Source organism: Pogoniulus pusillus, chromosome 9, assembly GCF_015220805.1.
Source record: "Pogoniulus pusillus isolate bPogPus1 chromosome 9, bPogPus1.pri, whole genome shotgun sequence".
Classification (NCBI taxonomy): domain Eukaryota; kingdom Metazoa; phylum Chordata; class Aves; order Piciformes; family Lybiidae; genus Pogoniulus; species Pogoniulus pusillus.
The window spans coordinates 23,250,472-23,278,207 of NC_087272.1; the positions used below are offsets into that span (position 1 = coordinate 23,250,472).

A 27,736-nucleotide genomic window follows, 5' to 3' on the forward strand; every position below is an offset into this window, starting at 1 on the left:
GCCAGCTTGGCAGCTCTCGAAAACCTCCCCTGTGCCATCTAAACGTGCACAGAAGAGCAGAGCTGGAATCTGGGCTTGCCCCTTCAGTGTTCGCCAGGTCTAGCCGAAGCCGCCGTTAACGTGCCCCTTAGGGCGCTCCGGTGAGGCCGGCGCCGGCTGCCCCCGTTGCCAAGGGACGCGATCCTCGCTTCCGCCCTCCGGCGCCTCCCTCCAATGGGCACGCCGTGGGGGCGGGCCCGCCGGGTTGCCCGGGAGACGGGGTTGGTTTTGCGGAGGTGGTGGCGGTCGCGCTGTCGTCGCTGCGGGCGGACAGGTGAGGGCTGACGGCTGTCGCCACCGGGAAGCGGCCCAGCACTCGGCAGCCGGGCCGAGACAAGCCGGGCAGGGCAGGAGGTGTGCGTTACGGCGTGTCCTGCACGGGCGTGTGGCGAGGGGCGGCGCGGCTTAGGGGGTGGTTGAACCTGGTGTGGGCCCGGTTGTCCCGCGGCGGCGGCGGTCCCGTGGAGCTCGGCCGGGCCGCGCCGCCCAGCGTCCGTCTGCGCCCTGGCTACGGGACGACTCTGGGGCTTTCGGGGCTTTGGTCGGTGATCTGAAACATCCGGATGCAGGCGGACTTCATTGTTGGGATTTTGCAGAGTTTGGGGGACTTTTTAGCTGAATTCGTATCTGTACAGACGTGCTTGTTTGGAAAATGTAAACTTGAAATCGAGTAAATACGGTGGCAGAAATCTTCGGGAGAAGCCAACTGTGGAAAACGATTGCGCTCCTTAGGGAGAGAGAAAGCTCTGGGCTTGTTTGTACTTAAGATGCTTTTCCCAGCTGAGACAAGTGCAAGAGGGGTAAACGAAAAATAGCTTAGAGAGTGTAAAACAGAACAAACCGAAATGTGTACAGAAGCAAATTATCGGCTAAGCAAACAAAGTTTATGAAAATAAATTTAAGACAGCAAATCACAAAATGAAGGAATGAGTATTGAAAAAAAATTTGTTAAATAAACAACTCTGAAATCTTAAGAAATGTTGCTTTACATAGAAATGGTCATGCAACAATTTGAGAATGTTCTGAAAATGGCAGGCATTTTATCAAAGTTGGAGAGAGATCTTTCAATTATTGCAGTAAAGGTCATACTCCTGGATTTTAAAGTCAAGACAGACCCTAATACTCTTAAAAATTGCCTTGACCACCCAATGATATAGAACAGAAATCCTTGGAAATTTCCTTTCAAGCCCCATCACTGTTTCTTTCAAGAGTATCTTTATGATGACCAAACATGTAGTCTTTCAAAATCATCATGGGCTAGAAGTCCATTGTGCCTTTCTAGCTAATTCTAGAGTTTAAATCTCTATTATGGTAGGAGTGTAGAACTTCCTGGGTTTATATCTCTTTTTTTCTTTTTTTTTCATGAGATTATGCAGTTTCCTGCTATTTGCGAGACCATTTAAGGGGAAGAATTCTGATAATAAACTCACAGAGTAAACAGATGCTTTCCAATTCTGAGCAGTGTTTTTCTTCTGAAGAGTTGTTCAAGTAGAGGCATATTTCCCGTTGTTTTAAGACAAGCTCAAATTACTAACCTTTGCATTTCCCGATTTCTTTAGTCCCAAAATAGGAGAAAATCACTTAGGTTATGCTGCTTCTTTCCAGATTAAAGGCACAACTGTATAGTTTACTGAGATACTTTAAGGTTTTTGTTACGGAATAAATGTCTTGCACAAGTTAGTCAAGCTTTGTTTTACGGTTATTTATGTTTTGCCTGTCAGAACTGCTCAGCATCTTCAGTTAAGATGGTTAGTCACCTTTGGCTAGTCGTTGTAACTCATATGGAGGCATGGTGATCTAAAGAACTTGCAGAGGTAATATGGAGTATGAGTGGAGTAATACAGATAATGTAGAAATGTTAAAATACCATGGGAACACTGTGTTGCTTACTGATTTTTGATAGCTTGTTAACTAGTCTTCCTCACCAGCTATCTACTGTCTTCTTCCATGTCTCTGTTTCAACAGAAGAGTCATTCTGTGCATTCTATTACACCAAACTTTGGACTCTTTGAATACCTCTGGCTAAAGGAACCATAACACAATGCTAACTTCTACTTTGGCCATCTGCTGTGAGGAAAATCTCCATGTAGCAAGAACAAAGTATGAAAGTTTGACTAAGTCCATTTAGCTCAATGGGCCAGTATTTTATTTCTAACAGTGGTAATAGAAGATGCAAACTTAGAGAAAGCTGTATTTTCTCTTTCTGCAGTTTGTCAGTCACACACTCATGGACGGTAAAAGTTACTTAGGCAAATCCTGGTGAAGCTATTGTGTTATAACTCGTATATTTTGTTACATAAAGCAGAAGATAGGCAGCAAAAGAGGAGAAAATAAGTATCGATGTAACATCTGAATTATAGCAACTTGCTATAATTCACGTGTAGGGTATAGCCAGTTCAGGGACACAGCGTCATTCAGGGGAGCAATTATTTGTGTTGGTCGCTGAGCTATACTCTGGGTGCTGGAGAAGGACAGAAGTTTTGTACAGTATTTTTTTTTCCATTTATATTCTATAATAACTATACTTATTTGTTATTTATTCCTTTATGTCCCCTATTCTAGCACAGATTGGAAATTATGGATTTACTGGAATGGATGGGGATTTACTAGATCAGCAGTATCAGCTTGTACAGTTTCGCTTACCTTTTTTTATGTTGTTGACAATATCATAGTCTAATTCTCAAGGTAGTTTCAAGTGTGGAAGCTCACCATTTTTTTCTGTCATTTGGTGGTGTTTTCATTTATGGTGATGACCTTGCCTGCACCATTGTCTCTGCTAAGACTTCACCTCAGATTTTTTCATTTGGGCTGCTTTATTCAGATTTATGTGGAAAGCTGTGCCTAAGCAGACAGGTTGATAATTTGTAATTTCAAAAATGCTCAGCAGTTATGAATCTTCCTATTCAGCATCCAGAGTCTAATTTAGTATTTAGTGATGGGGGATGCTCTTGGAAGCCCAAGGTACACCTCTTCTCATGACTACATCCTGTCAATGACTTACACTTTTTCCATAGTTTATCACAGCCAGTGTTGGATTTTGTCAGGGTTTTTTTCCCTTTCTTTTGAGTGATTTCATTTTGCCTCTTGTACCATAGTTGGGTAGTTTGTACTCAGTTTTGTGGTCACTTGAAACTAGTCATCTCTACTTGCATTTTTTTGAGAGACAGAGTTTGTCTCATCCTTTCTATTTAAATGTTTTAAGATGTCCTATTTTGTTTTTGTCTTGAAGTTGTACAACTTGTCTTCTACTTAGTAGCCTCTTCTTTAATGAGGCAGAAGTAATCTAGTTTATTGATAATATGAACCCTAATGTCTGTGGTTTTGACCTTCAGGATTTTATTTTTCAACATTTTTAATGAATTACTTGGGTTTTTTTTTATGCCAGAGTTGATTATCCTCCCTAAGCAGATCAAGGTGTAAAAGCACCAATGAATCCACTCTTTCAAGTCTCTTAACTTCTTTTACTACTTAGTACCTTGTGTTTGAAAACTGTAGTGGGAGACTGCTAATGATAGAATGAAAGAGGGTATGTCAAATTCTGGAGATCAATTTAATTTATAAACTTAGATGCCAGGAAGAACAAATTCAGGTGACTTCTTTTAAGTGTGAGGTTACTGTTGAGAAGTAATCATTTGTTACTAACCCACAGCATGTTTTTTACTCTTAATTTCTATGTAATTGTATCCCATTCAGTTTTTCAGAGAATGCAGTACAACCTTATTGCAGTTAAAGAGGTTTCTGGTTTTGGAGGTGGCTGTGGTGGGGTTTTCTTGGGGTTCTTTTTGCGTTTGGCCCCTGAAATGTCTGAACAGAACTATTAAATTGACTGCTTTGTAAAAATCCTTAGAACAGAAAATCTGTATGTTTTAGAAATTTGCCTCGGGGGCAATCTTGTCAAGAGCTGGTCTATTTTTCTAATAAAATTAACTCTACCTTTCTTTTGTCCAGCTTCAGCTAGTTTTCCAAATTATGAAAATTAGCATTAGCAGATGTGTAAGAGGGTGCAGTTTGTATGAGATGATATATAGCTGAATGTCATCCACACTTCAGGTAGTCAACCTAAGTTCACCAAGTCCATTAGCAAATACATGGATGATAACTGGCAAAAGGACATCATGAAGATGTGAGGGATTTAAGTTATTACCTTGCACTTTACAGCTAGAGAGAATTACTTATTCTTTTTCCTTTCTTCTTTTTTTTCCTCCCCCTACTTTCAGGTTACCAGGTTTTTTAGACTTTTTTGTACTTCAGATGCAGAATTCTTTTTCTGCTAGGTGCATTGAGTTAAATATACTAAGGAAGTGTTTTTGTTCTTATATCTGCCATAGAAATTTACTTAAATATAAACTAAATATCAGCTACTATTAACATCTAAATCATAAAAATATAGTTTAAAAAGTTATCATTAGTAAAATAATTCCTTTAAAATGTGTTTGTTACCATTCCAGACTAAGATTTGCACTGTTAACAAGCTTTATGAATAAGATTATAATTTTTCTCTATGTATTCTCTTTTCTACATATATACTGTGTGCCCCTTTTTGTCTCTTGACCAAGGAATTTGAAAATTAAACATATTTAACTTCTCTTTTTCGTGAATGTCAATGTGTGTTCTTCACAGAATATGGTACTCTATATAAACATATGTATTTATGTTAATTTATTTTTTCAAAAAGAAAAAGACTGTGGAAAGCTTCATTGAGTTTGTTTTTTTCCAGATCCAATTATAGAACATCCTTAGGAAGATAGGTGATCAAGTCCTATCCATTGCTATTGTTGGCAGCTAGAGCCTAATCTCCTCCATAAACTGATAAAGCTCAACCTTAAAAATAGCTATGTTTTTGTCCTTGTACTCTTGTGGAAAGGTTGTTCTAAACTCTCATCCCAGTGCAGATCTGGTAGTGATGATGGTGTTGCATATCTGTAACTAACAGCTTATTTTAGTCACTGTGAGGTTGCCTCACTATCCTGTATGTCATCTTGTCCTGGTAAATCCGTGCAACTTGTTGGAAAAAGAGTAAGTGAGGGGAAGAACAAAAAGGACACCCATTTAGAGCCCTACTTATGTTTGTGCCATTAGTAGCTTTTGGGGAAGTTGGGGGAATCTTAATTCTTAACTGACCGTGTATGACATAGGATCACAGGGACACAGGTCTCCTCTGGCATTGTCTTACAGTTGCTTATTGCACAGCCTTACCTTATATTTTAGGCTTTAAGGATATTTAGGATCGTATCTTACTTCATATTCTCAATATAGAGGTTCTTAAAGCATTAACAAAAAATTAAAGGTGGAGGCTGTCTAAGTTGTAGATTTTTTAATAAACTGAGGGGGTTTTAGATGTCTGTAGTCTCTACTGAAAATTTCATAGTTGCTGCAATCGTGCAGTCAGGGAGGTTTGTACGACGTCTCCAGAAGGCCACAGATGATGAAGTGTGCTGCTGTATTACTGAACTGTGTGAGCAATAGAGCTTTTATTCCCCATTTTTATCTCTTGTTTTGATTGGTATAATGCACTGAGAAATCTGATGTGAAACTTGGGAGCATATCAGAATAGGATAACTAGCTGCAGAAGGAATAAATACACTCAGATTCATTAAACTCTCCCAAAGGAGAGAAAAGGAACAGATGCATTCCCATGAATTAGTGAAAATTAGGCTTTTTAAATTTCCCAGCCTGTGCTGGTGGCTATAGCTAAGCCCTTCAAGCTCTGCTGGCTGCGAACAATGGAGATGAAGATCTTTTATTTGTCTTTTTCTCCTCTTCTTTAAAAAATGTTAAACGTAAGATGCTCAGCACTTGTGATAATTATGGCCCCTCCCACTGCGCCAGTTAAACCCCCCCCTACATAAACAAGAATACCACTTCCCATGATTCTGAGAGTATTTTACATTTCTATACAAGTTTTTGTGCTCACTGCTTTTGAGCCACATTTCTTACAGACAGTATATTTGAAGAAAAAGGAGACTGATTTTTTAGGAGGCAAATATGAATGACGGAAACAGCATCTCATTTTCAGAGCTCAGAGGCACTGTAAAATCAAGCTTGAAGCACTAACCTGTTTCAGTTTAAAATACTGGAATATATGCTCTAGTAATTGTTTAGTGATGATTTCTGTTTTCCAGTTCAGAATCCAATAGATATAGCATTTAAATTGCTGCTAAAATTATTTCAGATTATATATTAATGAATGTAAAGCTTGTTATTGTAAGATCACATCACAGAGTTCAGGTCTGATCTTCGGGTAGCTTGTTGTGTTGAGTAAATTTTAGCACAGACATTTATATGTCTTCAGGTTCTGTAATTTTTTTTTGTAACTGTGCCTTTTGTCATGGCTTGGATGAGTTATATTTCCTACTGGTTTGATGAAGATGATTGGTATGAAGGACAACAACGAGTAAGAATGGTTTAATATTTTCTCTTTTACTTCCTTTATATTTTTCTTCCTGATGTTTATTGTATTACTAGTATTGAAAATACTGTTCCCTCCATGGCACTTAGAAGGGATTTTTAGTAGTTTTAATACAGTTTTGAATCATAGATAAGCACATCTAAACTTTTTTTTTGTTTAATTAACGTTGTTGAATAAAAGGTACTAGAAATTTGGTGGCAACTTACTTGCACATTCTTTAATGTGTAATGAGATAGAAATCAAACATTTAATTTTATTGTATTAGGAGGAATTAATACACTGTGCATGGAGTAAACTAAAAGAATTATAGGCGGTAATTCAGGAAAACAAAACTATTTGGGAGTTATTAAATTCACCTGCAGTAGTTTCCAAGTTGTGCCTTGGGTATCTATATACTTTTATTATTATTTTTCCCAAGAGGAGGAGTTATTACTGTAGTAAGGATGACTTGAAAATAAATCTTTAATGTGTATTAACTGCATGCCTTGGGCAAGCTTGATCTGCTGCTACTTTCATAGATTTATGATGGGAAGTGGATCTCTGTCACCTCTGTTCCACTGTATCAAGTTCCTTTATGTAATCACATAGATAGTACAGATATATAGTACAGTGTATATATACACACTATAGTGTATATATAGTATAGATATATAGCACAGTATATATATACACACTATATTATATACTACATAGGCACTATATATATTGTATACTCTCTATATATTATATACTATATATATATAAATTCTGTGTGTGTATATATATATGTATAGTATAGATATTGTGCTAGTTTGAGCCTAGCTGGAATATTTTGGTGAGAAGAATTGGATTACAGGCTGTGAAAAGGAAACAATGGTGATGTAAACTTCACTCATAGGCTTGCCGAGATGCATAAGAACAAGAACACAAATACAGATAACAGAGTCACTCTCTCGCCTGGCTTTGGGCTGAACTTTCCTCTCTAACCTAACCTGCTGTCTGTGTGACTAATCCATCTGCTTCCTAACCCCCCGGCCAACCCTCCAAACTTTCATTGAAGCGTAAGGCAAAGTCTTGGGTAATGTAGAGGGGTGGGAGGAAGGTGGAAGGGTGATTGGGAGCCCCTCCTGGGGACTCAGGTGTCTAGGAGGGGTGTTGTCTTTATTACTTTTTAACTTGTATATTTCTGTATATATTGTAAGTATCTGCTTGTATATTGTGCTAAGCTGTAAATATAAAACTTCATTCCATTTCCAAAGTGGCTGAGTCTAGTTCATAGAATCAACCTGGTTGGAAGAGACCTCCAAGATCATCCAGTCCAACCTATCATCCAGCCCTATCCAGTCGACTGGACCATGGCACTAAGTGTCTCATCCAGTCTTTCCTTGAACACCTCCAGGGATGACAACTCCACCACCTCCCTGGGCAGCATAAGGGCCAGCAGCTGCTTTAATTATATTATGGCATGTTGGTAATACCATAAATATTGAAAACTAGCAGATTTTAATAATTATCTCAAGTTCTCATTTTACATGTCACTCATGATAGGGATATTTCAGATGTGAAGTTATTTTTTAATAGCTGTTCATCAGGGATTCAGGTGTGTCAAAAAGTAAATTTAGCTGAAATCAGAAGTGTTTTAGCAATCTGCCAGCAAAGAAACAACTAATGATTGTGGTAGCTCTGGGTTAGAAGATGAAAACAAAATTCTAATGGAAACTCTTACATGCCTTTTACTGAAATCAGATGTCCTTGTATGTATTTCTTTGTATTACATACAGTACCCCAAAACTAGATTTCTGGTACCGTATCACTAACCAGTACACTAGAGATGATGCAAAATATGATTGTCTCGGGTTGATTAGTTATGTAGTTCAGTAATGCTGGTGATGCTAGAAATACCTTGGTTCTCCATGTCCTGTTTCAAACTCTAGGATTGTTTGTTAGATTATCTTGTTAAAGTGGCACAATAAAAGGTAATCTAGTTAAACTGCACAAGTGTTGTAGTCAAGACAGTCAAAATACATTCCTTTGGAAGACTTACCCAAGTTACAATTTTTTAGTATTTTTTTTTTTAAATGTTAAGATGGTTGACTTAGGTTTTCTAAGCAGGATATCTATCTTGGATTAATAGATTTGCTTTTAATTTCAAATAAGTATTTGTTTCTTTAAAACACAGTTGCAAGCTTACCTTTCAAAGCCACACGTTTTCCAAACCAGCAAGAGGCTTACAACGTCTTATGAAGACAGATACTGTGGTTAAAGTGAATATTAGTAGAACACTTGTTAATTCAACATTATTTTTAAAATAATAGTGGTGTTTTCATAGTCAGTGTCTGGATAACTAAATGCACTAGTTTTGGACACTTTCTAGGTTATGATAAGTTAGGCAATATCATCTGCAAGTACTTGTTAGAAGAGTCTACCTGAAATTTCTGATGATTTTGAAGAACCTTGCTGATACTCAAAACCTTGTTTGTGGCACTCTTTCCCTGCCTTTGATCAGTCTTCTGATCCTTCAGGAGCAACAGATGGTCTGTGTGCCAGTAATCGTGTACAGGAGAAAAAGACTTTTCACATCTTCATGGAGAAGCATACAAACTCAGTGGTAAACTAGTAAACGTCCTGACACTTTTAACAAGCACTAGCCTACTCAGGTTAAATTCTACTGGAAAGTATGAAGATCTTAACTTTTGTTTAGAGAAGTACATGCATAAACTTACATAATTATTCTACATTGTTCTGCGTTGTGACTGTCATTAATATAGTCAGTCTTGGCTCATTCCATGCCCAGAAGCAGTTGCTTAAAGTGACATTTGTGGCATTTGTTTCAGTAAGACATTTAGAGACAGACATTAATAACTGCAGTTTGATATACACATCAAGAGCTGAAAACCCTTCATGTACTCCACACGTAGCAGTGAGGACTTCTATTTAAAGGCAGTGGTTCAACTGATACTGAGGTACCTGGTTCTTAAAAAGTTAGAACTGAAATACCACATGCACTGCTATCTATTTCTTTGTTTATAAACTTTTTCTTTTCCTATGCATCTATTAAAATCCATGACAGCTGATCTTTGACAATACAATACTCCCAAAGTATTTTCACAATATAAGAACTCTTCTCATCTATCAGTGTTTACTTTTAAGATTCCCCAGGTTCATAAAGTAGTAGATAAAAATGTCTTTAATGTAACATGTGGCATAGAGTAAAATCTAGAGAAGGTACTAACTTTAAATGCTCCTTCTAGAAACATGAATATTTTTCAAACTTTGCTTTGTTTAATCTTAGTAAATTTAACTTGTCTATTGGCTTTGCAGCTGCATGTGTCCCAGAATATTTCAAATTATTCGTGAATCCCAGCCTGATTGATTCCATGACTCCATTATTCTATGATCTGGACAGAATAATCAGAACTAAATTTCTTAGCATGGATATAATGTGTTTGATGTATTCCAGCCCCACTGGAAGAAGGCTAGTGCTAATTCTGCTTATGTTCTTACATGACAGTCAGTACTGTTGGGTCAGGAAGAAGTTGGTTTCCTCTGTGTCATGCAGAGATTTCTTGGTAGGTTTGAAGACCTTTATGTTTTTTAACAAGATAAGTTTGTTGCCTGTTATCTAGTGTTTCACACTGGTTCCATTGAATAGGGTAATGAATTTGAAACTCTGTTTCAGTGGTCATAATTTCATCTGCAATGGATTTTTGCACAAAGGTGGGGAAAATATACCCAATGTCTTTAGGAGGATGTCACTTTTATGTACTTAATTTTAATTATTACATATTGGCATCTTGACAAAATTACTGGTAGCTGGGGACAGTAATCTGGATGGGACAGTTTTAGGTGTGAAACATACAGGAGTGACACCAAGCTTTACAGATGAGAAAACACAGAAATTCATCTGTAAGATATAGTGGCAGTAGAATGAACAGAAGGCAAGGATACTAATACTTTACTGCATATAGCTGTTCAGAAACAAGGGGGTTGGATACACAGAAGCATATTGATTAACATAAGGCTACTTTATATTCACTTCTGTGTGCATGCCATACTGCATATGTGCTCATTTGGACAGGTCAGACACCGTCTGGACCACAACTGCTAACAAGATAAGCCTATGGTACTAGCTATGCTTAATGGTTATAAATTTATGAATACTTAAAACATGCAAGCACACCTTTTGATAATTTGAGGGTGCTAAGTGGGGGATTTAAAGAGCTATTATTATTCTATAAATATCATTGTAGTACAGTCAGGAAATAGAAGAAGCCATGAAATACACTGAGTAACCGAAGCAGAGGTTAAAATTAAAATGGTGCCTGTTAAGGAGCTGCAGTTGCCAGGTTACTGACACTGCTGTTTTTTGTGTGTATGCGACACAATGCTCAGATTTTTTCTCCTGCATCCTTTAGTAACTGCATTATTCTCTGAACATCAAGGTTTAGTTCCTTCATCTGTCAAGTAGAGTGATTTGATTCTACAACCTCAGCAATATTTTGCATTTTTGGGAGAAACAAGATATTGGAATGAACACGGAAATTCTTAAGTGGTATACAAAAAATGATACCTATGCTAAGGTAGGGATTATTAGGCATTTATCTTTAAGTTACTGATATATAGCCATGTCTATGTATCTAGTCCATTCAGTTGTTATTTTTAAATAGCATTAACTCTATGGTATGCAAAATTTCAGTTCAATCCTTTTTTTTTTTTTCTATATTTATCAACAAGGAAGAGCTTAGAGTGTTGCTGCTCATGCCAATAGAAAATAAAGGGTTTTGTTGTCCTCCTTTATCTCTTCATCTCCTTGGAAACTGGACATCCTTTGGTAGCTTTCCCAGCGTGGTATACATTTTTATATGCACTTTTTTTTTTAGTGTAGATGTAAGAATCCAATATATTTACTTTGAAATGATTGCTTTTTAACAAAGTATGAAAATTGTATAAAAATGCAATGTGTAAAATCATGCATATGTTTATTCAGTTATACTGCATTTCTAGTTTTCTACTATTTTACTCAGGCTGTTCTGATAAATGCTGCATTCTCCCTTGTAAGTATATTCAACAGAATATGATGTCTGAAAAGGTCTGCAGAGAACTGATTAAATGCATGATACTTACAAGAGCATAACAATGTACCACACAGTTGTAACTTCAAGGTATTATTTTACTGAATTTACAAGAACAGGAAATATTAGCAAGTTTAAGCCAGCACATATTAGTAAATAAAGTGCATATTCATTTCTGTAATACAGTTCAGAATATTTATATATTCATAGATGTATATGAAAAACCTATATGAAGAATCAGCTTATTAATTCTTTTTAAACATCAATTACTAACTCAGTGAAATAATATATCACAAGCCAGCAGTTTTCTTCTAAATGTTTCTCCTTTGTAAGAGACATTTTTATTTGAATATCAGACTGGAAGTATTTCTTCTTTTAATTTGTTTTAAATTAAATTTGGGGCTGAGAATTCTATTGGTAAATTTGTTCAAAAAACATCTTGAAGTTACCTTTTGTCTTTAATGTAACTATAGAACAAAGAGAAGGAAATTGTTCTCTTTCAAATACAGTATTTAGTATGATGTAGCCAGTAATGCTTACAGACATACATTTAGAACTAGGCTGAAATAAGTTTATAGCCATTTGATTACAATAATTTTTGGTCATGGTTCATCTGGTCTGAATTCCAATCAGAGGCATATGCATTAAAAGTACCCTAAAGTACGGAGGCGTCCTGATGATATGAAAAAAATTATATTAAGGCCTTGTCATTGTAAGTCAGTTACAAGGATAACGTGGAAATAGCAGACCTAGCAGGAGCTATCTTCAAGACCAAAGCACTAATTGTTTTTTGTGATCACAATAATTGCAGAACCAGTGTAGAAGACCTTCTTCTATTCTAGATTTCAGCACTTAGGCTTGGAATCCTTTCTCTCAGACACTTAGAACTGAGTGCTTTTCCTATAGACTAGATTTCATGTAGTCAGGAACACCTTCTTTCCCTCATAACAAGGCAAAAGGGAATGCTTACTGAATATATTAACATACAAATTACTGCAGAATCCTACAAGATAATTCTGTTGTTCTGAAAGAACCATTTGCAGAATTCTCTTCTGGCATCTGTAAGAGATCTTTATGATCAGTTTTACCTGTAATCAAGCCACAAATTAAACAAGATTGAAGATAATTCTGCATTATAGAAATTGTCACATTGTGTTGGTGATGATTCTTTAAATGGTAAGACAAACTTTCCGTGGGATTCATGTCCTTTGTAACATGAGGTGGCTTGAAGATGAGCTGCAATTTATAGAAGTATCTTTTCTGCAGAAGCTGAAAGTTCAATATTGTTGGCAGAGACAGAAAGGAAGTCTAGTAGCCAAAGCACTGGTCTGCAGCAGAGCTCTATCTTGTAACTCATTTTTTCCTGTGTATTTCTGTTACGATACTGTCTCCTTTGACAAATTTTTCACAGGTTAAACACATTTTCTTTATGCCTTTAGCATTCCATCATAGTCTTCAAGCACTACATTTTGAAAACCTTTTTAGATATATTGCATAACTTACTTTTGCACAATAGTATTAGCTTATGGTTTATTTTGTCTAGCTGTCATGGAGGATAAAGGGGAAAAAAGAGCATTGTGATATAAAAAGCGTTGAACCAGACTGCAGAAGAAAATGAATGTGGTGGATAACAGCTTCAGCTAGTATACATCAAGAACTAAGTTTTCATGTGCTGTGCCCCTTTTTTTCCCAAATGGATTCCTGTGAATGGTATTAAAATCCTGTTCCTGTGTAGCACTGAGGCCTCTGATCTGTTTGTCTTTATTTTGGATACATTCATTTGTACCTCATAAAGTGCATATGTATACATAAGGCACATGTGTATATATTATTTATGGGAACAAAAGTGTATTATTCTTCAGCATTCTATTTCCGTCTTGTACCCTAATACATTTCTATTCTAAAGGCAAAAATGTCACAGGTTAAACAAGTGGGACTTCTAGCTGCTGGATGCCAGCCATGGAACAAGGATGTATGTGCTGCTAGTGGGGACAGATTTGCCTACTGTGCTACTCTGGCTATTTATGTTTATCAGGTAAGATTTTTCTTGCATTTTTATATTGTTGACTGTTTCACTTTTCAATAAGTGTTTCAACAATGCTTTGGGGAGTATGATTGCTACTGAGAAGATGTCTGTGTAAAGCTCAGTCTTCCATTCGAGATACTCCTTACAAAATACTTTTCCTTCTTGTTGCAGCTAGTGCAGAAGATTGATGTAAAATTTGTATCTGAAGTTATATATGTCAAATATTATTCATAAAAGACAGGCTCTGAATCCAGCAAATGCTTGAGATTAATGAAGTGCAGAGATAGAAGAGAGGGTTCTAAGAGAGAAATGAAGCGATTTCCTTTGAAGCTGCAGTGCAAAAACAGTCTTTCAAAGTAGTTTCATTCACTGTACAAAGTTCTGCATTCAGTGACTCACTTCTTTGATTTGGAACAAGTTACTGCTTCTTACATTTCTGGGCTGCTTGGCACCATAGTCTTCTGAAGTTTGAACTTACTACTCATCAACACCTAACTAAAAAGTAGAAATTATGTGATGTGGAATTTTCAGGGTGAGATATATGTCAAGAAATAAAAGATTTTCTTATTTTAAGTCTATGAGTTATACTGTTAGTAGGATTATTATAAACAAAATTTACTGTGTCAGGTTTGTGCTTTTTTTTAAAATTGTACTAAGTGATTTAAGAAATGATAAAAAGTTCAAACTGATTTTCATATTCTATCATGTTTGACCCTTTGTAGATTACTAGATGATTGTTACCATGTCTTTATATAAAGCATTTTAGAATCCTGTTTGACTGCAGTTACTAATATGTAACAGTTTATATATATATATTTGCTAGTTTACAAGCAGAAAGAGGAAGGACTGCTAATAGCAGTTGGGCTAATCGAGTATTTGACAACTTTTTGTTCTGACTCAAAATGCATAAGAATGTAATTTATTGAGACGTCAGGGACTGATAATTATTAAGAACACCATAAATTCATCTCCAAGTCTGGTGTGCTTGTATTAGCTTTCTCCAACCCAACAGTACTCAAAGTGAGTTTACAAAACACATTTCTTTTAACGGATTTTACTTTTTGTTTAGCTTGATCATCGATATAATGAATTCAAGCTTCAAGCAATTATGTCTGAGCACAAGAAGACAATCACAGCCATATCTTGGTGCCCCCACAATCCTGACATGTTTGCAAGTGCCAGTGCAGATAGTTTAGTCATCATTTGGAATGTCACTGAACAGAAAGTTGTGGCCAAGCTGGACAATACAAAAGGTATTTCAGACATGGAGATCTATTTGGTTCATGCAGCTTTTTCATTCAAAAGTATCAGAAACACTTGCTAGAGAGTAAACTCTAAGCAGTTAGTAAGCCAGAGGTTTAACTATTGCATAATGAAATATTCTTGTCATATTTGTTGCAGATCATTTTAGAAAATAATGATAATGTGTCTGAATAAATTGCTCTGAACTATCTAGTAACTTGTCTACCTGCATCTTGAAACTGCTTGACAAGTTTTGATTCACACCCTTAATTCAAAACCAGTACATGTATTTCTGTTCTTACAGTCTCTGTCAGGTGTCACAGAACAGAATCATAGAATGATTTGGGTTGGAAGCAACCTACAAAGGTCACCTAGTCCAACCTACCTGTAGTGAGCAGAGACATCCTCCACTAGATCAGGTTGACCAGAGCCCTGTTGAGACTGGTCTTGGATATCGCCAAGGACGGGACCTCTACGACTCCTGCATTTGCATTTTTGGAAAACAGAGGCAACCCAAGAGCAGTCAATATCTGAGGATCTTCTAAGACATTTTGTGACCCCCTATTCTGTTCTTTCCAGAGCACATAGGATATCTCTGAAAAGCTTGTACATCTTGCATTTTCCATGAAAGGAAAAAGTAGGGGAAACCCCACACTGATTTATTGTCTTCTAAAAGGAATATTGTCTTGGTTTATGCATTAATATAAAAACTGATACTTCTTTTACAATATGTTGCTTGTGTAAAAAGCTACTTTAGGCAATGGCTACCAGTGAAAAAGTGTCATTATTATTTCAAACTTTTTTAAAGTTAATTTCCTTCTAAAATAATATATTAAAGCCTCCTATTAATGCTACTTTTACTCTCTTTGACATTGCTGTATTAAAATGTCTAAATACAAAGAAGTTTGAATTTTCAGCTTCAGGAGTTTGTCTTACTGTCATTTTTTCCTTCAGACATTTATTATTAAGTTAGGTTACTGAGGGTTGGAGACCATAAGATTAAAATCCTTAAATTGGAGTACCTACAGTTAAATGTTAGGGAACTGAGTTTAAACTGTCACATATCCAGAAGGAAGCTTTCAAGTGTTCCCTTTGATTACAGAGCTAGCTTTCCAGTTTGTCACAAATACCTACCTCTGCTACATTTATCTCTAAAATAAATTCCATTTTTTGTTTTGCAAAATCAGACATTTTATTAAAGTTTTCAGTGCCTTACAGCTTAGTAGCAAATAGCTTACAGTAAAACATAACAGTGAATGGAATTGTGAATAAAGTACTGTTTACACGATGAGACTTACCCTTTATCATGTGTGATTGGCTTTGACATAAACAAAGTAATGGTATCATAAACTACACCCCATCAAAGTAGTACTTAAGTAATTTTGGAAATAGTCTGCTTCCTACCTTTAGGTATGTGTAGTTTACTTCTGCACTGTAAGGTGTTCACACAGCTGTCTAATTTTCTGTTGTTGAGTAATTATTTATATGGCTTTTAAAAACAGTTGCTGATATTGAGTCAAGCAGTAACGCACTGAATTTCATATCCTGGTTCTTACAAGGTTTACCTGTATGTTTTAGGAATTCCTGCGTCACTTAGCTGGTGCTGGAATGCCAGTGATGCAGTTGCATTTGTGTCCCACAGAGGTCCCTTGTACATCTGGACGATCTCAGGACCTGACAGTGGGGTAACTGTACACAGAGAAGCACATAGTTTTTTGTCAGATATCAGTCTATTTAGATGGCATCCAAAGAAAAAAGGAAAAGTAGTATTTGGACATACTGATGGAAGCCTCTCTATTTTTCAGCCAGGTAAAAACTGATGTGGTAAAATACTTCTTTTTATGTACATGTATCTCTTGTTTCAGTATACGCTCGTAATTCTGCACATTTGTCATTTTTATAATGTAGGCACTTTGCAATTGTCTTGTGTGCAAACATAAATGGAGATAGCAGTTTATGCTATCAATTGTTGTGCAGTTATTTCACCCGTTCTGGTAATCAATTTACAAAATTATTCTTGGTGCCATGTGCACTAAGAGCATTTTGCTTAGAACTTAATAATGAGAGTTATTTCCAGCATTTTATGAGAATAGGCTTTGTTCTACATCAATCATTAAGGAATATAGATGGGTCTTGGAATTTATTGTAACAAATACATTGTGTTCTTCATTACCAAACCTGAAAATTAGATTAAAAACTGATGTATTGAATACTAGAAAAGAGGTACAAGATTAATTTTTTTGTTTTTTTTAACACAAGATCACAACTTCAAAACTACAGATCTAAGTTAATTATTCGTTTGCAACTGTACCTTTTCTTAGAAAAAAAGGGAGCCAGCTCTTGATAAAAAAATTAAAAGTGGGAAAAAAACATTTTGTTAAAAACTATGATTCTCAGAAATATGGATCATCAAGTGAAATACGTCTTCTGCTTTGCAGGTGTCAAATTAGATATTTAATAGCCTGTTTTGACTTTGGAATATGTGACCATTTCATAATTGCATGCATGATTTTGGGGAAGGACAAATCTAAAGGCAGTTGTTTCTGAACAGTTTTTTGACTGCCATGATTTTTATTTTAGGTCATGCAGCCTTCATTTTTGTCTGTGTTTGCTGTGGTATGCAGATTTTCTGAAATGAAGGGATACTTTAAGCTACACTGCAAGCCTTTACCATTAGAAACTGTTAGGACTTAGGATATATGTATATATGATTTAGTACACTTTTCTTTAGTATGAACTTATGTTAATAAACTTGGCAGCTATTTCTGTTTTCTGCTGTGCTAAAAAGAAAGTTGTATCTGGCAGAGCCAGAGCTACTTTAAGTCAGATATTGCAAAGCCACCTTCACTGGTACAAACAGTAGGGCAAGCTACTAAACTTTCAGGGAGAGTCAAAACTGATGTTTGCAAATCCTGTAAAAATCCTGTAACTTTATAAAGGATATGCTTATTTTTATTTTGAAATCATCTGTTTTCTTGTGCCCCTAAAGGCTCTAAAAGTCAGAAACATGTCTTAAGACCAGAGTCTCTTGAAGGAACAGATGAAGAGGATCCAATTACAGCACTGGAGTGGGACCCTTTGTCAACTGACTACCTTCTTGTTGCTAATTTACATAATGGTATTCGATTAGTTGATTCTGAGTCTCTGTCTTGCATCACAACTTTTAATTTTCCCAGTGCTGCAGCATCTGTTCAGTGTTTAGCCTGGGTTTCCAGTGCACCTGGAATGTTTGTAACTGGAGGTAAGCCTTTTATTTCCTGATTTATACAGAGGTAATAAATATAGGACTGAGTCTTCATAATTGATACTTCAAATATGATCTGTTTCTTAAAATCTCTATAAACAAAAGCATGCCTGCATTGTATAAAATAATTGGACAAAACTGTAGAAAAAAAACCCAGAAAACTACACTGAGGAATTTTTACTTATTTTGTATTTGTTGTGTACATAAATGTTTTACTTCAAACTACTTTTTATACTGAATATTTGACTTATGCACACTTCAGCAGCTGCTTTGGGAATGGGAAGGAAAATGCATTGCACTAGTGGATGCCACTTTCTGAGCCCCTACTTTTCTTCCTCTGCTCTCTATTTTCTGACTCATTTCTACACCATAGCTGTTACTGCTGAGGTTGGAGTAATGAATAAAGAAAACAAGACTGTGGGGATATTTCATAATGAAAAAAGTTCGTAGTTTCTTTAGTGAGGTTTAAATAACTAATGCTAATAATTATTGTTGTTAATAGTGGTATTACCATGGAGATGCCAGTGCCTGCTTATAAATTTCTTGTTAAGATTCTGTATTAGAGTAACAGAGAAGTTTTTGCCCTAGGTAACTGGGGGGCCACCAGGCTCCCCAGCCTTTACATCCCCATCCCCATTCACCCAATGCACACCCATCATAGGGACTCACCAGTGCTGATGAGAGGAGAATCCCTCTGCCCAGCTGGGCAAGCTTGGGGCTTTCCTTTCCTGGTCCCATTATAAAGGGGAGTAGGCAAAGTGGTCTCACCTGAGGTGGGAGGAGACTCCAATAGAGCCCAGGTGCTCTGGGTTTGGGGGGGAGAAAGGGACAAAATGGAGTGGGTAGGCTGGAAAAGAGACAGATAATGATGTTCTGGTGTGATCTGGCACAGCTGATCCTGCTCTGGCAGAGTGGTTGGACTGGATGATCTTTCAAGGTTCCTTCCAGCCCCTAACATTCTGTGATGTGATACCTTATATTGCTAACTAAAGATTTTAGTTGTTTTTTTAAGAGTTTGGAGAAACACTTCTAATTTTTAGAGAATTATTTTTTCTTGGTGGTGTCCAAAACCAGTATCAAATATATCTTCAGTGTCCCTGTTTTTGGTATCTTGTTCTTTATTGTCTTCATGCATTAGTTTGAACCTTTTGCTTCTTCATTTTCTTTAGTCTTTACAAAAAATGTCCAAGGTTCTTCATAAAGAGAGAAAAAAGACATATTAAAAAAATAAAAAAGAGTAGGTTTAACAAGGAGCAGCTGTGGATCTTTGGAGGGTAGGAGAGGCCTACAGAGGGACCTTACCAGGCTGGAAGGGTTAGCAGAGGCCCATGGAATGAGATTGAATGAGGCCAAGTGCAGGGTTCTGCATTTTGGCCACAACAACCCCAAGCAGCACTACAGGCTGGGGACAGAGTGACTGAGAGCAGCCAGGCAGAGAGGGACCTGGGGATGCTGGTACACAGGAGCTGAAGATGAGCCAGCAGTGTGCCTAGGTGGGCAGGAGAGCCAATAGCATCCTGGTCTGGATCAGGAACAGTGTGGCCAGCAGGACAAGGGAGTTTATTCTGCCCCTGTGCTCAGCATTGCTCAGGCCACACCTTGAGTGCTGTGTCCAGTTCTGGGCTCCTCAAGAGAGATGTTGTGGTACTGGAAGGTGTCCACAGGAGGGCGACAAAGCTGTGAGGGGCCTGGAGCACAGCCCTGTGAAGAGAGGCTGAGGGAGCTGAGGGTGTGCAGCCTGCAGAAGAGGAGGCTCAGGGCAGACCTCATTGCTGTCTACAGCTATCTGAAGGGAGGCTGTAGCCAGGTGGGGTTGGTCTCTTCTGCCAGGCACCCAGCGACAGAACAAGGGGACACAGTCTCGAGCTGTGCCTGGGGAGGTCTAGGCTGGATGTTAGGAGGAAGTTGTTGTCAGAGAGAGTGATTTGCCATTGGAATGGGCTGCCCAGGAAGGTGGTGGAGGCACCGTCCCTGGAGGTGTTCAAGAAAAGACTGGATGGGGCACTTAGTGCCATGGTCTGGTTGACTGGATAGGGCTGGGTGCTAGGTTGGACTGGATGATCTTGGAGGTCTCTTCCAACCTGCTTAATTCTATGATTCTATGAATTTCATTAATTTTTTGTATTTTTTTTCTTACAGTAGTCCTTAAATTGTGTACTTCTGTGTACAGTAAAAAAGAGAGTGATAAATTGAAAAAATATTTCTTTGTTTTCTTAAACCTCAGATTCTCAGGTTGGTGTGTTACGTGTTTGGAATGTTTCACGTACAACACCTATAGATAATTTTAAATTGAAGAAAACTGGTTTCCATGGTTTGCATGTGCTAAGTTCTCCTCCAAAGAAAAAGTGTAAGTATGATTTCTATTTCATTGCAATGTCTGCAAGTTAAGGAAATTTTGTGCACCTTATTCTATCCAATCTGGTCTCTTAAGTTTGTGTAAACTATGTAGCTCTTAATTAAACAAAATACCCTCTGGAGGCAGTGGACTAGGAAACGCATAAAGGGTCAAGTACATTATAAAGTCCTTCTTTAGTAGGCAATGCTTCATACAGGAATTCTCAATTTCTTCATTTTTTAATGTCATTGGAATACAAAGCATTTTACTCTTTGTTATTTATTATTAAATTTAAAAAGTAAAAAATAATCTTACCTATTTATATCTTTTGTTTTATTTTGTTAAGCATGTTCATCACAGTATCCTACTAAAAATCACCATACGTCTTCAACAAGTGAGGCTGTTCCTCCTCCAACTTTAACCCAAAACCAAGCATTTTCTCTTCCTCCTGGTCATGCTGTCTGTTGCTTCATGGATGGTGGAGTGGGGCTGTATGACATGGGAGCCAAAAAGTGGGATTTCCTTAGAGATTTGGTATGTTTCATTTCTGTCTTTAGAATGAGAGGGGTTTTTTTTGGCTTACAGGCTTTCTTCTAACAGCAAAAAAGTTGAGAATGAAGTCTTCACAGCTCTGGGTAACAGCTTCTATGATTAAAAACTGTACATTTCTGGGAAACAAAATGACAGTTGTGAAGTTTATAGTAACTCTTGATTTCAGAAGACTCGGTATTCTGGTAGTTTGATTTTAACTAGAAAAAAAGATGTAAGGGCTTGGGTTTGTTTGTCTCTTTTTGAGGGTCTTAACTGAAAATTTAATTTGATGGCCTTCTCAGAAACGGTATCAGGAGAATTTACTATAACCCAGGATCAAAATTCTTGTCAAATCAGAGAGAAAAATATATGCAACTTGGATGGTCAGGTCACTCAGATTAAAATGACAAAGGCTGAATTAGTAAGTCTTTCTTGAAGCAGAAATTCAAACCTGGGTTTGTCAGATATTAGGTGAGCCTCTTCTTCACTGTGCTTTTGGTTATTCTTGATTTTTCTTTTTTCACTGTTTCTTTTTTCTCGGAGAAACTTGAGTAATTATTCATTTTAATCTGTACTCCCACCATATGTATTTGAATAGAGACTGATGATTAACATTCTTTTTTCATTTTTAATAGTTTTGGTCCTGCAAAGCAACTGAGACTTAAAAAAATCACATATTATGTTTCTTGTGTATGTACCAAATTAAATTATACAAAGGCATGTCTTAAAAAATGATCATTTGATGTGAATTTTTTAATGAATTTTAAACTGCAGTAGAGCATAGGCTGTAGAAACATGTAAAACTCAATGGAATACTAGAAAACTTGTAGAATGTGATCAATGTGCTAAGCTTTGTTTTTCAACCAGATAATTTTCCTCTAATTAAAACCTTTTTTTTTTTTTCTAAAGCTTAACATTTTTTTCATTCTGTCTTTTAGCAACTCAGTTCAAACAAAAAATACCAGCAAATCTCTGGCATTGCATCACTGTTGTTTCAGGGCAGAATTTTTCTGTCTTTAGTAATGAGCTATGAAAGGGAGGCGTGTTGTAGCCCAAGCTATTTTACACCTTATAATTGTGACTGAGCCATAACATACAGATTTCTCTTGAACTTGTGCTAGAACTAGTAGATTATAATACTATGTATTTTAGAGTATGATTAAGAGTTGGACTTCTGAAAAAATCAAATATAATAAAAATGGATTAAATATTTGTTTCATTTAAGGGACATGTTGAGACCATCTTTGATTGCAAATTCAAACCCGATAACCCTGATCTTCTTGCTACAGCTTCATTTGATGGCACAATAAAAGTTTGGGACATAAATACTTTAACAGCAGTTTACACATCTCCTGGTAATGAGGGGGTTATTTATTCCCTTTCTTGGGCTCCAGGTAAGAATATTTTGCTTTAGGTCAAAATTGTTTTTTTTATTATCATTGACTAGCAAAATTTGTGTTATGAAAGCATGAGATTAGAGGGTATCTTGTACAATTTAAACATAACTGAAGTGTTATCAGTGAGACTTGTATAATTCAATGCTTCAGACCTTGTTGAGTACTAGCCATGAATACTTCATATTGAATCAGAATGGAGGGATAGAAATCTCAAGAATCTTTCTATCATTACTTTATGCAGATTTTCCGTGCATGGGAAACAGCTACTTAAAGGAATTCAGATTCTGTTTTGTGGTGAAAAAGTGGAACATAAGTATTTAGTTCTTTCTCTTCCTTCTTTGCGTAGGATTCTAAACACTGAAGATCTTTGCTTTTACTTCATTAGAATAGGGAGTACCTTCTCAGCATCAACTTTTTCTTAGAGAAGGCACTGAAGTGAGTGGGAAATTTTCTTCTTAAAACTGTTCTGCAATCCACTTAACTGAACCTGGGATTATGTTTCTAGTTTACTGATGTTAATAGTTGATGATAGACAGGCTTTCATGTTGTATTTTTAATTCTTACTGCATCTTATGATGCTATTTGTTGGAAGTCTAAATAATTCATTTCACCATGTTTCTGTCCTATACTTTTAATCTCTAAGAAACAATAGCTGACAAGAAACAAAATACTGTAATGAGAAATTTAATACAGTCTGCATATATGAAATTAATTTGCACATTTTTCCTTTCAGAGAGTTTCTTGTATGTTGTTGCTCTTCACAGAGGCATATGAAAATGTGAAATATGGTGTTTTCTTTTGTCTTACTTGGTTTTGAAATTTAAATTTGGTTTGTAGTAGTATCTCACTTTGAGAGAATAGTTTGTTAACTGAGCATGGTGCTTTGCAAGTCTTGTATTCTGATTTTTTTGGATAAAAGGAAAAAAGTAAGCTAAGCTATGTTTTGACTTCCTTACCATCCTGTCCAAAATCTCCTGTCCATCTCATACAGAACTTCTTTCACATGCCTTACTCTTAGAGAGTTTCTCTCTGCCTTATACTTTATGCCTAATGTATAACCAAATGGATACTGGTATTTGTATTTAGTCTCAAAAGACCTTTGAACTTAGTGATTACTTTTTTTTTTCCCTTCTTTTTCCCTATCATTCCCCTACCTGATTTTTTCCATCTTACATTTGTACCTTTCTAGACTGTCTTTTCCACCTTTGAAGTGTGGTATAAATTAAGTTGCAACTTTCATATAAACATGCTATATAAACCATTTGGGAAAGTGTAACTATATTGAGATAAAAGGTTGCTATGGTAATGAGAATTTAGTTGTTTTTGGAGTAGGCCTGAATTCAGTTTTCAGAATCTCACTATGGAGTCATATACTAAGATTTTCTACCATGGAGAGTGTGGTTACAGATCCATCTTGCTGGCCTTAGGTGCTACAGTGGTTCATGATTAAAAAGAAAGTACTGTTAGATGATCTGTCACAGTCACAGTCTTCCTGATTATGTCTTAGTATGTAGGGAACTTGAAAATTCTCTAGCTGCTGCAACTTTAAGCTCAAAGCATTAAGATTATGTCTCTTTCTTCAGTTTGAGTCATATGCATTGTGGACATTATTTCATAGGGCTATAGAGTGGTAGAGGTTAGAAGAGTTCTCTACAGGTCAAGTCCAGTCCCCCTGCCAAAGCATGATCACCAAGAGATCTTCTTTTTCTCTTGTCACCTTAACTTTGAGCACATGTTGAGAATACTTTTTACAACAATACAACTTTTATTTTGCCCTTTCCTTGAAATAAGAGTGTAGAAAAGCAGGTTGGACTTTTGTTGAAATTAATATTTGCAGTTTAGTATCAAATGCTGGCCTTAAACTATGAAAAACTCTTGTTTACGGGCCACTGATGACTTCTGTTTGTGTCACATTTCTTGAAGTTACAGTGTAAACTCGTTAGTCAAATTATATTGTGATCTTATATTTATTGTGAGATCTTACAAATATCTTTCTCTAAAGGAGATCTGAACTGCATAGCAGGTGCAACTTCCAGAAATGGTGCTTTCATTTGGGATGTCAGAAAAGGCAAAATGATAACCAGATTCAATGAGGTAAGCTGAGATTACCTCTTTTTTTTGTCTGTATGAACGTAATTTAGGTGTTGCTTCTATTGTCTGTAAATAAAATGGATCAGAATTCAAATTTTTGCAAAAGGTGCTATAATATACAGATCTATAGAAAGGTTATGTGGGTGCCTGCTTACCTCTGAGGCAGAAGCATTTTTGCATCCTCAGACTTGACTTTGTGACATGAGAATGATGAAGCACCAAAGGTTCTCCATCTTAAAACTGGTCCTATAGTGATATACACAGCAAAAGCATAGCTGATTCTTTCTTAAACATGTAAATATACATAGATGTATAGAGTTGGTAGCAAAATGTAAAATTATCTCTGCTTCATTTTGCAGCACAGTGAACAGTTGGCCTTATTTAGAATCTTGCCTTTTGTTACCTGCAATCTGCAAGTCCTAAAACCATAGCATAATTGTTAATAGCAGAAGGAGCTATTTTAATACTATTTTGTGTATTACTGTTACACAGCTGTAATATTTAGATATTACAGGCATAATTAACTGTGGCATCTGTTGTTAGGATGCTTTTTAAGAAGACAAGGATGGTGTAGTGGAGATGGAGGACTCAGGAGGTGGGCATAAAACATTCAGAAGTTCCTGAGTTTTAGCACCCACAAGATTAGCACTTGTGCCACTAAACTTCCTTTCCCAAACACTTATCCTGATACATGTCCCAGTGAAGTTTTCATATGCCACAATTATTCATGCCCACTAACTTCATTATTCCAGCAAGCAAGTAACCCCTTTTTTTATTCAGTCTTTGGGTTTATATAGTTATGAGTTACTCATTCTTGACCCAGTTTTGTCTCTTAGATCCTGAAGAATATGGCAGTTTTATTGTGTCCTCAGCCAAATTTTTTTGACTTGGATTCTCAAATGTCATAGCTGTATTGGGGACTGATTACAGTGTGGTTATAAAAAGTATAAATTGCTGGGAGAAAAGGACAGAAGCCCAGAGGAGAGTAAAACAAAAAAGATGAGTCAATAAATGAGAGAAAAAGGGGTGAATTATTTCTTATTGATAGGTATTTTGCATTTTTTGAAGCATGGAAAGAATGGAATCTTCTGCATTGCCTGGAGTCATAAAGATTCCAAAAGAATAGCAACCTGCAGCAGTGATGGATTTTGGTGAGTGTTACTGGAAGAGAAAACCAAATGGCTAAGTGCAAGTCAGTAGACTTTGACAGTACTACCAGTGGTTAATTGTAAAAAAATTCTTATCAGAAAAGTATTGATTATATCAGCGTCATATACTTGTTAGGATATATATATATATATATATATTTATTTGCAAAAGGAAGAATAAGACCCTCTGATAGCGAAACTGAATACTCATTTTTATTTAGCCAAGAATATTCTAGATGTCTTTTCTTGTAGATATGAAAGACACTTCAAAAGCTACCCCAATTTATTTGTCTTCAATTTAAAAAACTTTTATGGCTGTTGCTTGAATGACTAGGAATCACTCTTTTAGAAAAAGAGTAATTGCAATGCTACTATTTTCAGGAGTACAATAGCTAATTTGTAAAAATGCAAATACCCATTGTGAACAATTTTGCATGCATTATGTTTCAGTAGATTTTTAATGTTCATCCTTTGCTACCCACGTTATTTCAGCTCATGAGCATGTGTTTCAAATGAAAAAAAAAGAAATGTTCCCAAAGATCTGCTTGTACCTTAAAGCTATGGCTAGAACTTTGATTTTGAGCTATGTAGATCCTTTCAGGGAGGCAGATACCACAGCACCTCTATAGCACTTCTGAGTGAACATGGACTCTGAAGTCAAGTTAAATCTTTTGTTGGGACATGTATAGTTAGGTTTGTAGTTGAGAGGCTGTAGGAATAAACAATTCTCATTTTCTTTGATACACATTTTGCTATTCGGCTTATTTGCACAGAATCAAGCTTGTTTTCAAGTAGTGTACTCAGAATGTGTTTTTCTTCACAATATTACGTTGTAATTGGTTTCAGTATTATTCGAACCATCGATGGCAAGGTCCTTCACAAGTACAAACATCCAGCTGCAGTGTTTGGATGTGACTGGAGTCAAAATAACAAGTAAGTAAAAATTAACCAAAAGAGTTGATAATATTTACAGTTTAAATTGATTAACAGTAAAGTAACACAAAGCTACTCATGATGTGGTATTTATTGTGGTATTAAGAGCTCTGAAATGTTTGCTGTTCCACAGTGGAATGTGTCTGTAGCAGGTTTTTATTCACAGTAGTATATTTTGCTGTCTTGCATGAACTTACTTAACTTTCAAAGGAGGCTCTTTTCATGTTGATGAGAGAAAAAATAAGAAAAGTTCTCTGGCTAAATATGTAATGAAAAGCATGAGGGATGGGAAAGTCATTCAATACCAGGAAAGGAGGATTTGGTTTCCTTCTAATGACTGCTAAGATTTAGATGTAGCAGGCTGTTAAATACATCTTTGATATACATTAATTTTACAGATAATCCCTAATAATGTGAGAACTTGTTGTCAAAACAGAAGTTATTATACAGTAATTCAGTCTATTAATAATATTGTGTTGGATACATGGTCAGACTGTAGTGTAAATTCTATTCCCTCTTGCAGCTAATGAATCTTTTTGTTTTGTTTTGTTTGGTTTTATGTAGTATATTTAATTGGGTTATCAATAATTATAGAGATAAAGTGTATTTAAAAAACACACTTTCTTAAAAGTAAATTGTGAAATACATACCAAATTTTTAAACTACAAAAGCATAACTACTTCTGATGATCTCTGTGACCAACAATTTTATCGTTTTTTATTTTGCAGAGACATGATAGCTACTGGTTGTGAGGATAAAAATGTTCGTGTTTACTACTTGGCAACGAGCTCTGATCAGCCATTGAAAGTTTTTTCAGGGCATACTGCAAAGGTATTTCATGTACGGTGGTCTCCTCTGAGAGAAGGAATCCTCTGCAGTGGCTCTGATGATGGGTGTGTATTTCTGGTCTGTTAGAAAACTTAAAACCTCGAGCAAGACTATTAGAAAAATCTTGTATTTTTAGTTGTGCTGGTACTGGCACCTTTGAAAAACCTGAGAATAATATCATAATCTAAACCTCTGCCTTGTTAAGATTCAGGCTGCAGTTTTACTGCTACCTTAATATAGTATTTGGCAGCAGAATCATTATATAAAATTGTCACAACTGCTGGCACAGTGCAACTTCATAAATGCTTTCCCAAGAGTAGTCAATGACTGATACCTGTTATTTCCAGGATTAATACAAGAAAGAGATACAAGAGAGGTACATGCTTACATTATGTATTTAAGATATGAGTGCAAGACCTGCTTTATTTGATGTCTTTCAAATGTATAATAAACTACAATCTG

At 36.3% G+C, this 27,736-nt stretch overlaps 1 protein-coding gene across 5 annotated transcripts in view; it reads left to right on the forward strand.

Annotated features, from left to right (window-relative positions):
• The first annotated feature begins 225 nt into the window (after positions 1 to 225).
• WDR17 (WD repeat domain 17) overlaps positions 226 to 27,736 on the forward strand; it is a 45,688-nt gene continuing 18,177 nt past the window's right edge. For 2 of the 5 annotated variants that reach the window (XM_064148881.1, XM_064148882.1), the window contains exons 1-12: positions 9,579 to 9,996; positions 13,406 to 13,534; positions 14,595 to 14,778; positions 16,346 to 16,576; positions 17,757 to 18,008; positions 20,236 to 20,358; positions 20,693 to 20,880; positions 22,103 to 22,271; positions 24,277 to 24,368; positions 25,434 to 25,516; positions 26,360 to 26,446; positions 27,175 to 27,339. In XM_064148881.1, the coding sequence (XP_064004951.1) occupies positions 9,805 to 9,996; positions 13,406 to 13,534; positions 14,595 to 14,778; positions 16,346 to 16,576; positions 17,757 to 18,008; positions 20,236 to 20,358; positions 20,693 to 20,880; positions 22,103 to 22,271; positions 24,277 to 24,368; positions 25,434 to 25,516; positions 26,360 to 26,446; positions 27,175 to 27,339 (1,895 nt within the window). In that variant the 5' untranslated portion in view covers positions 9,579 to 9,804. The other 3 variants (XM_064148884.1, XM_064148883.1, XM_064148885.1) reach the window with 3 other exon arrangements.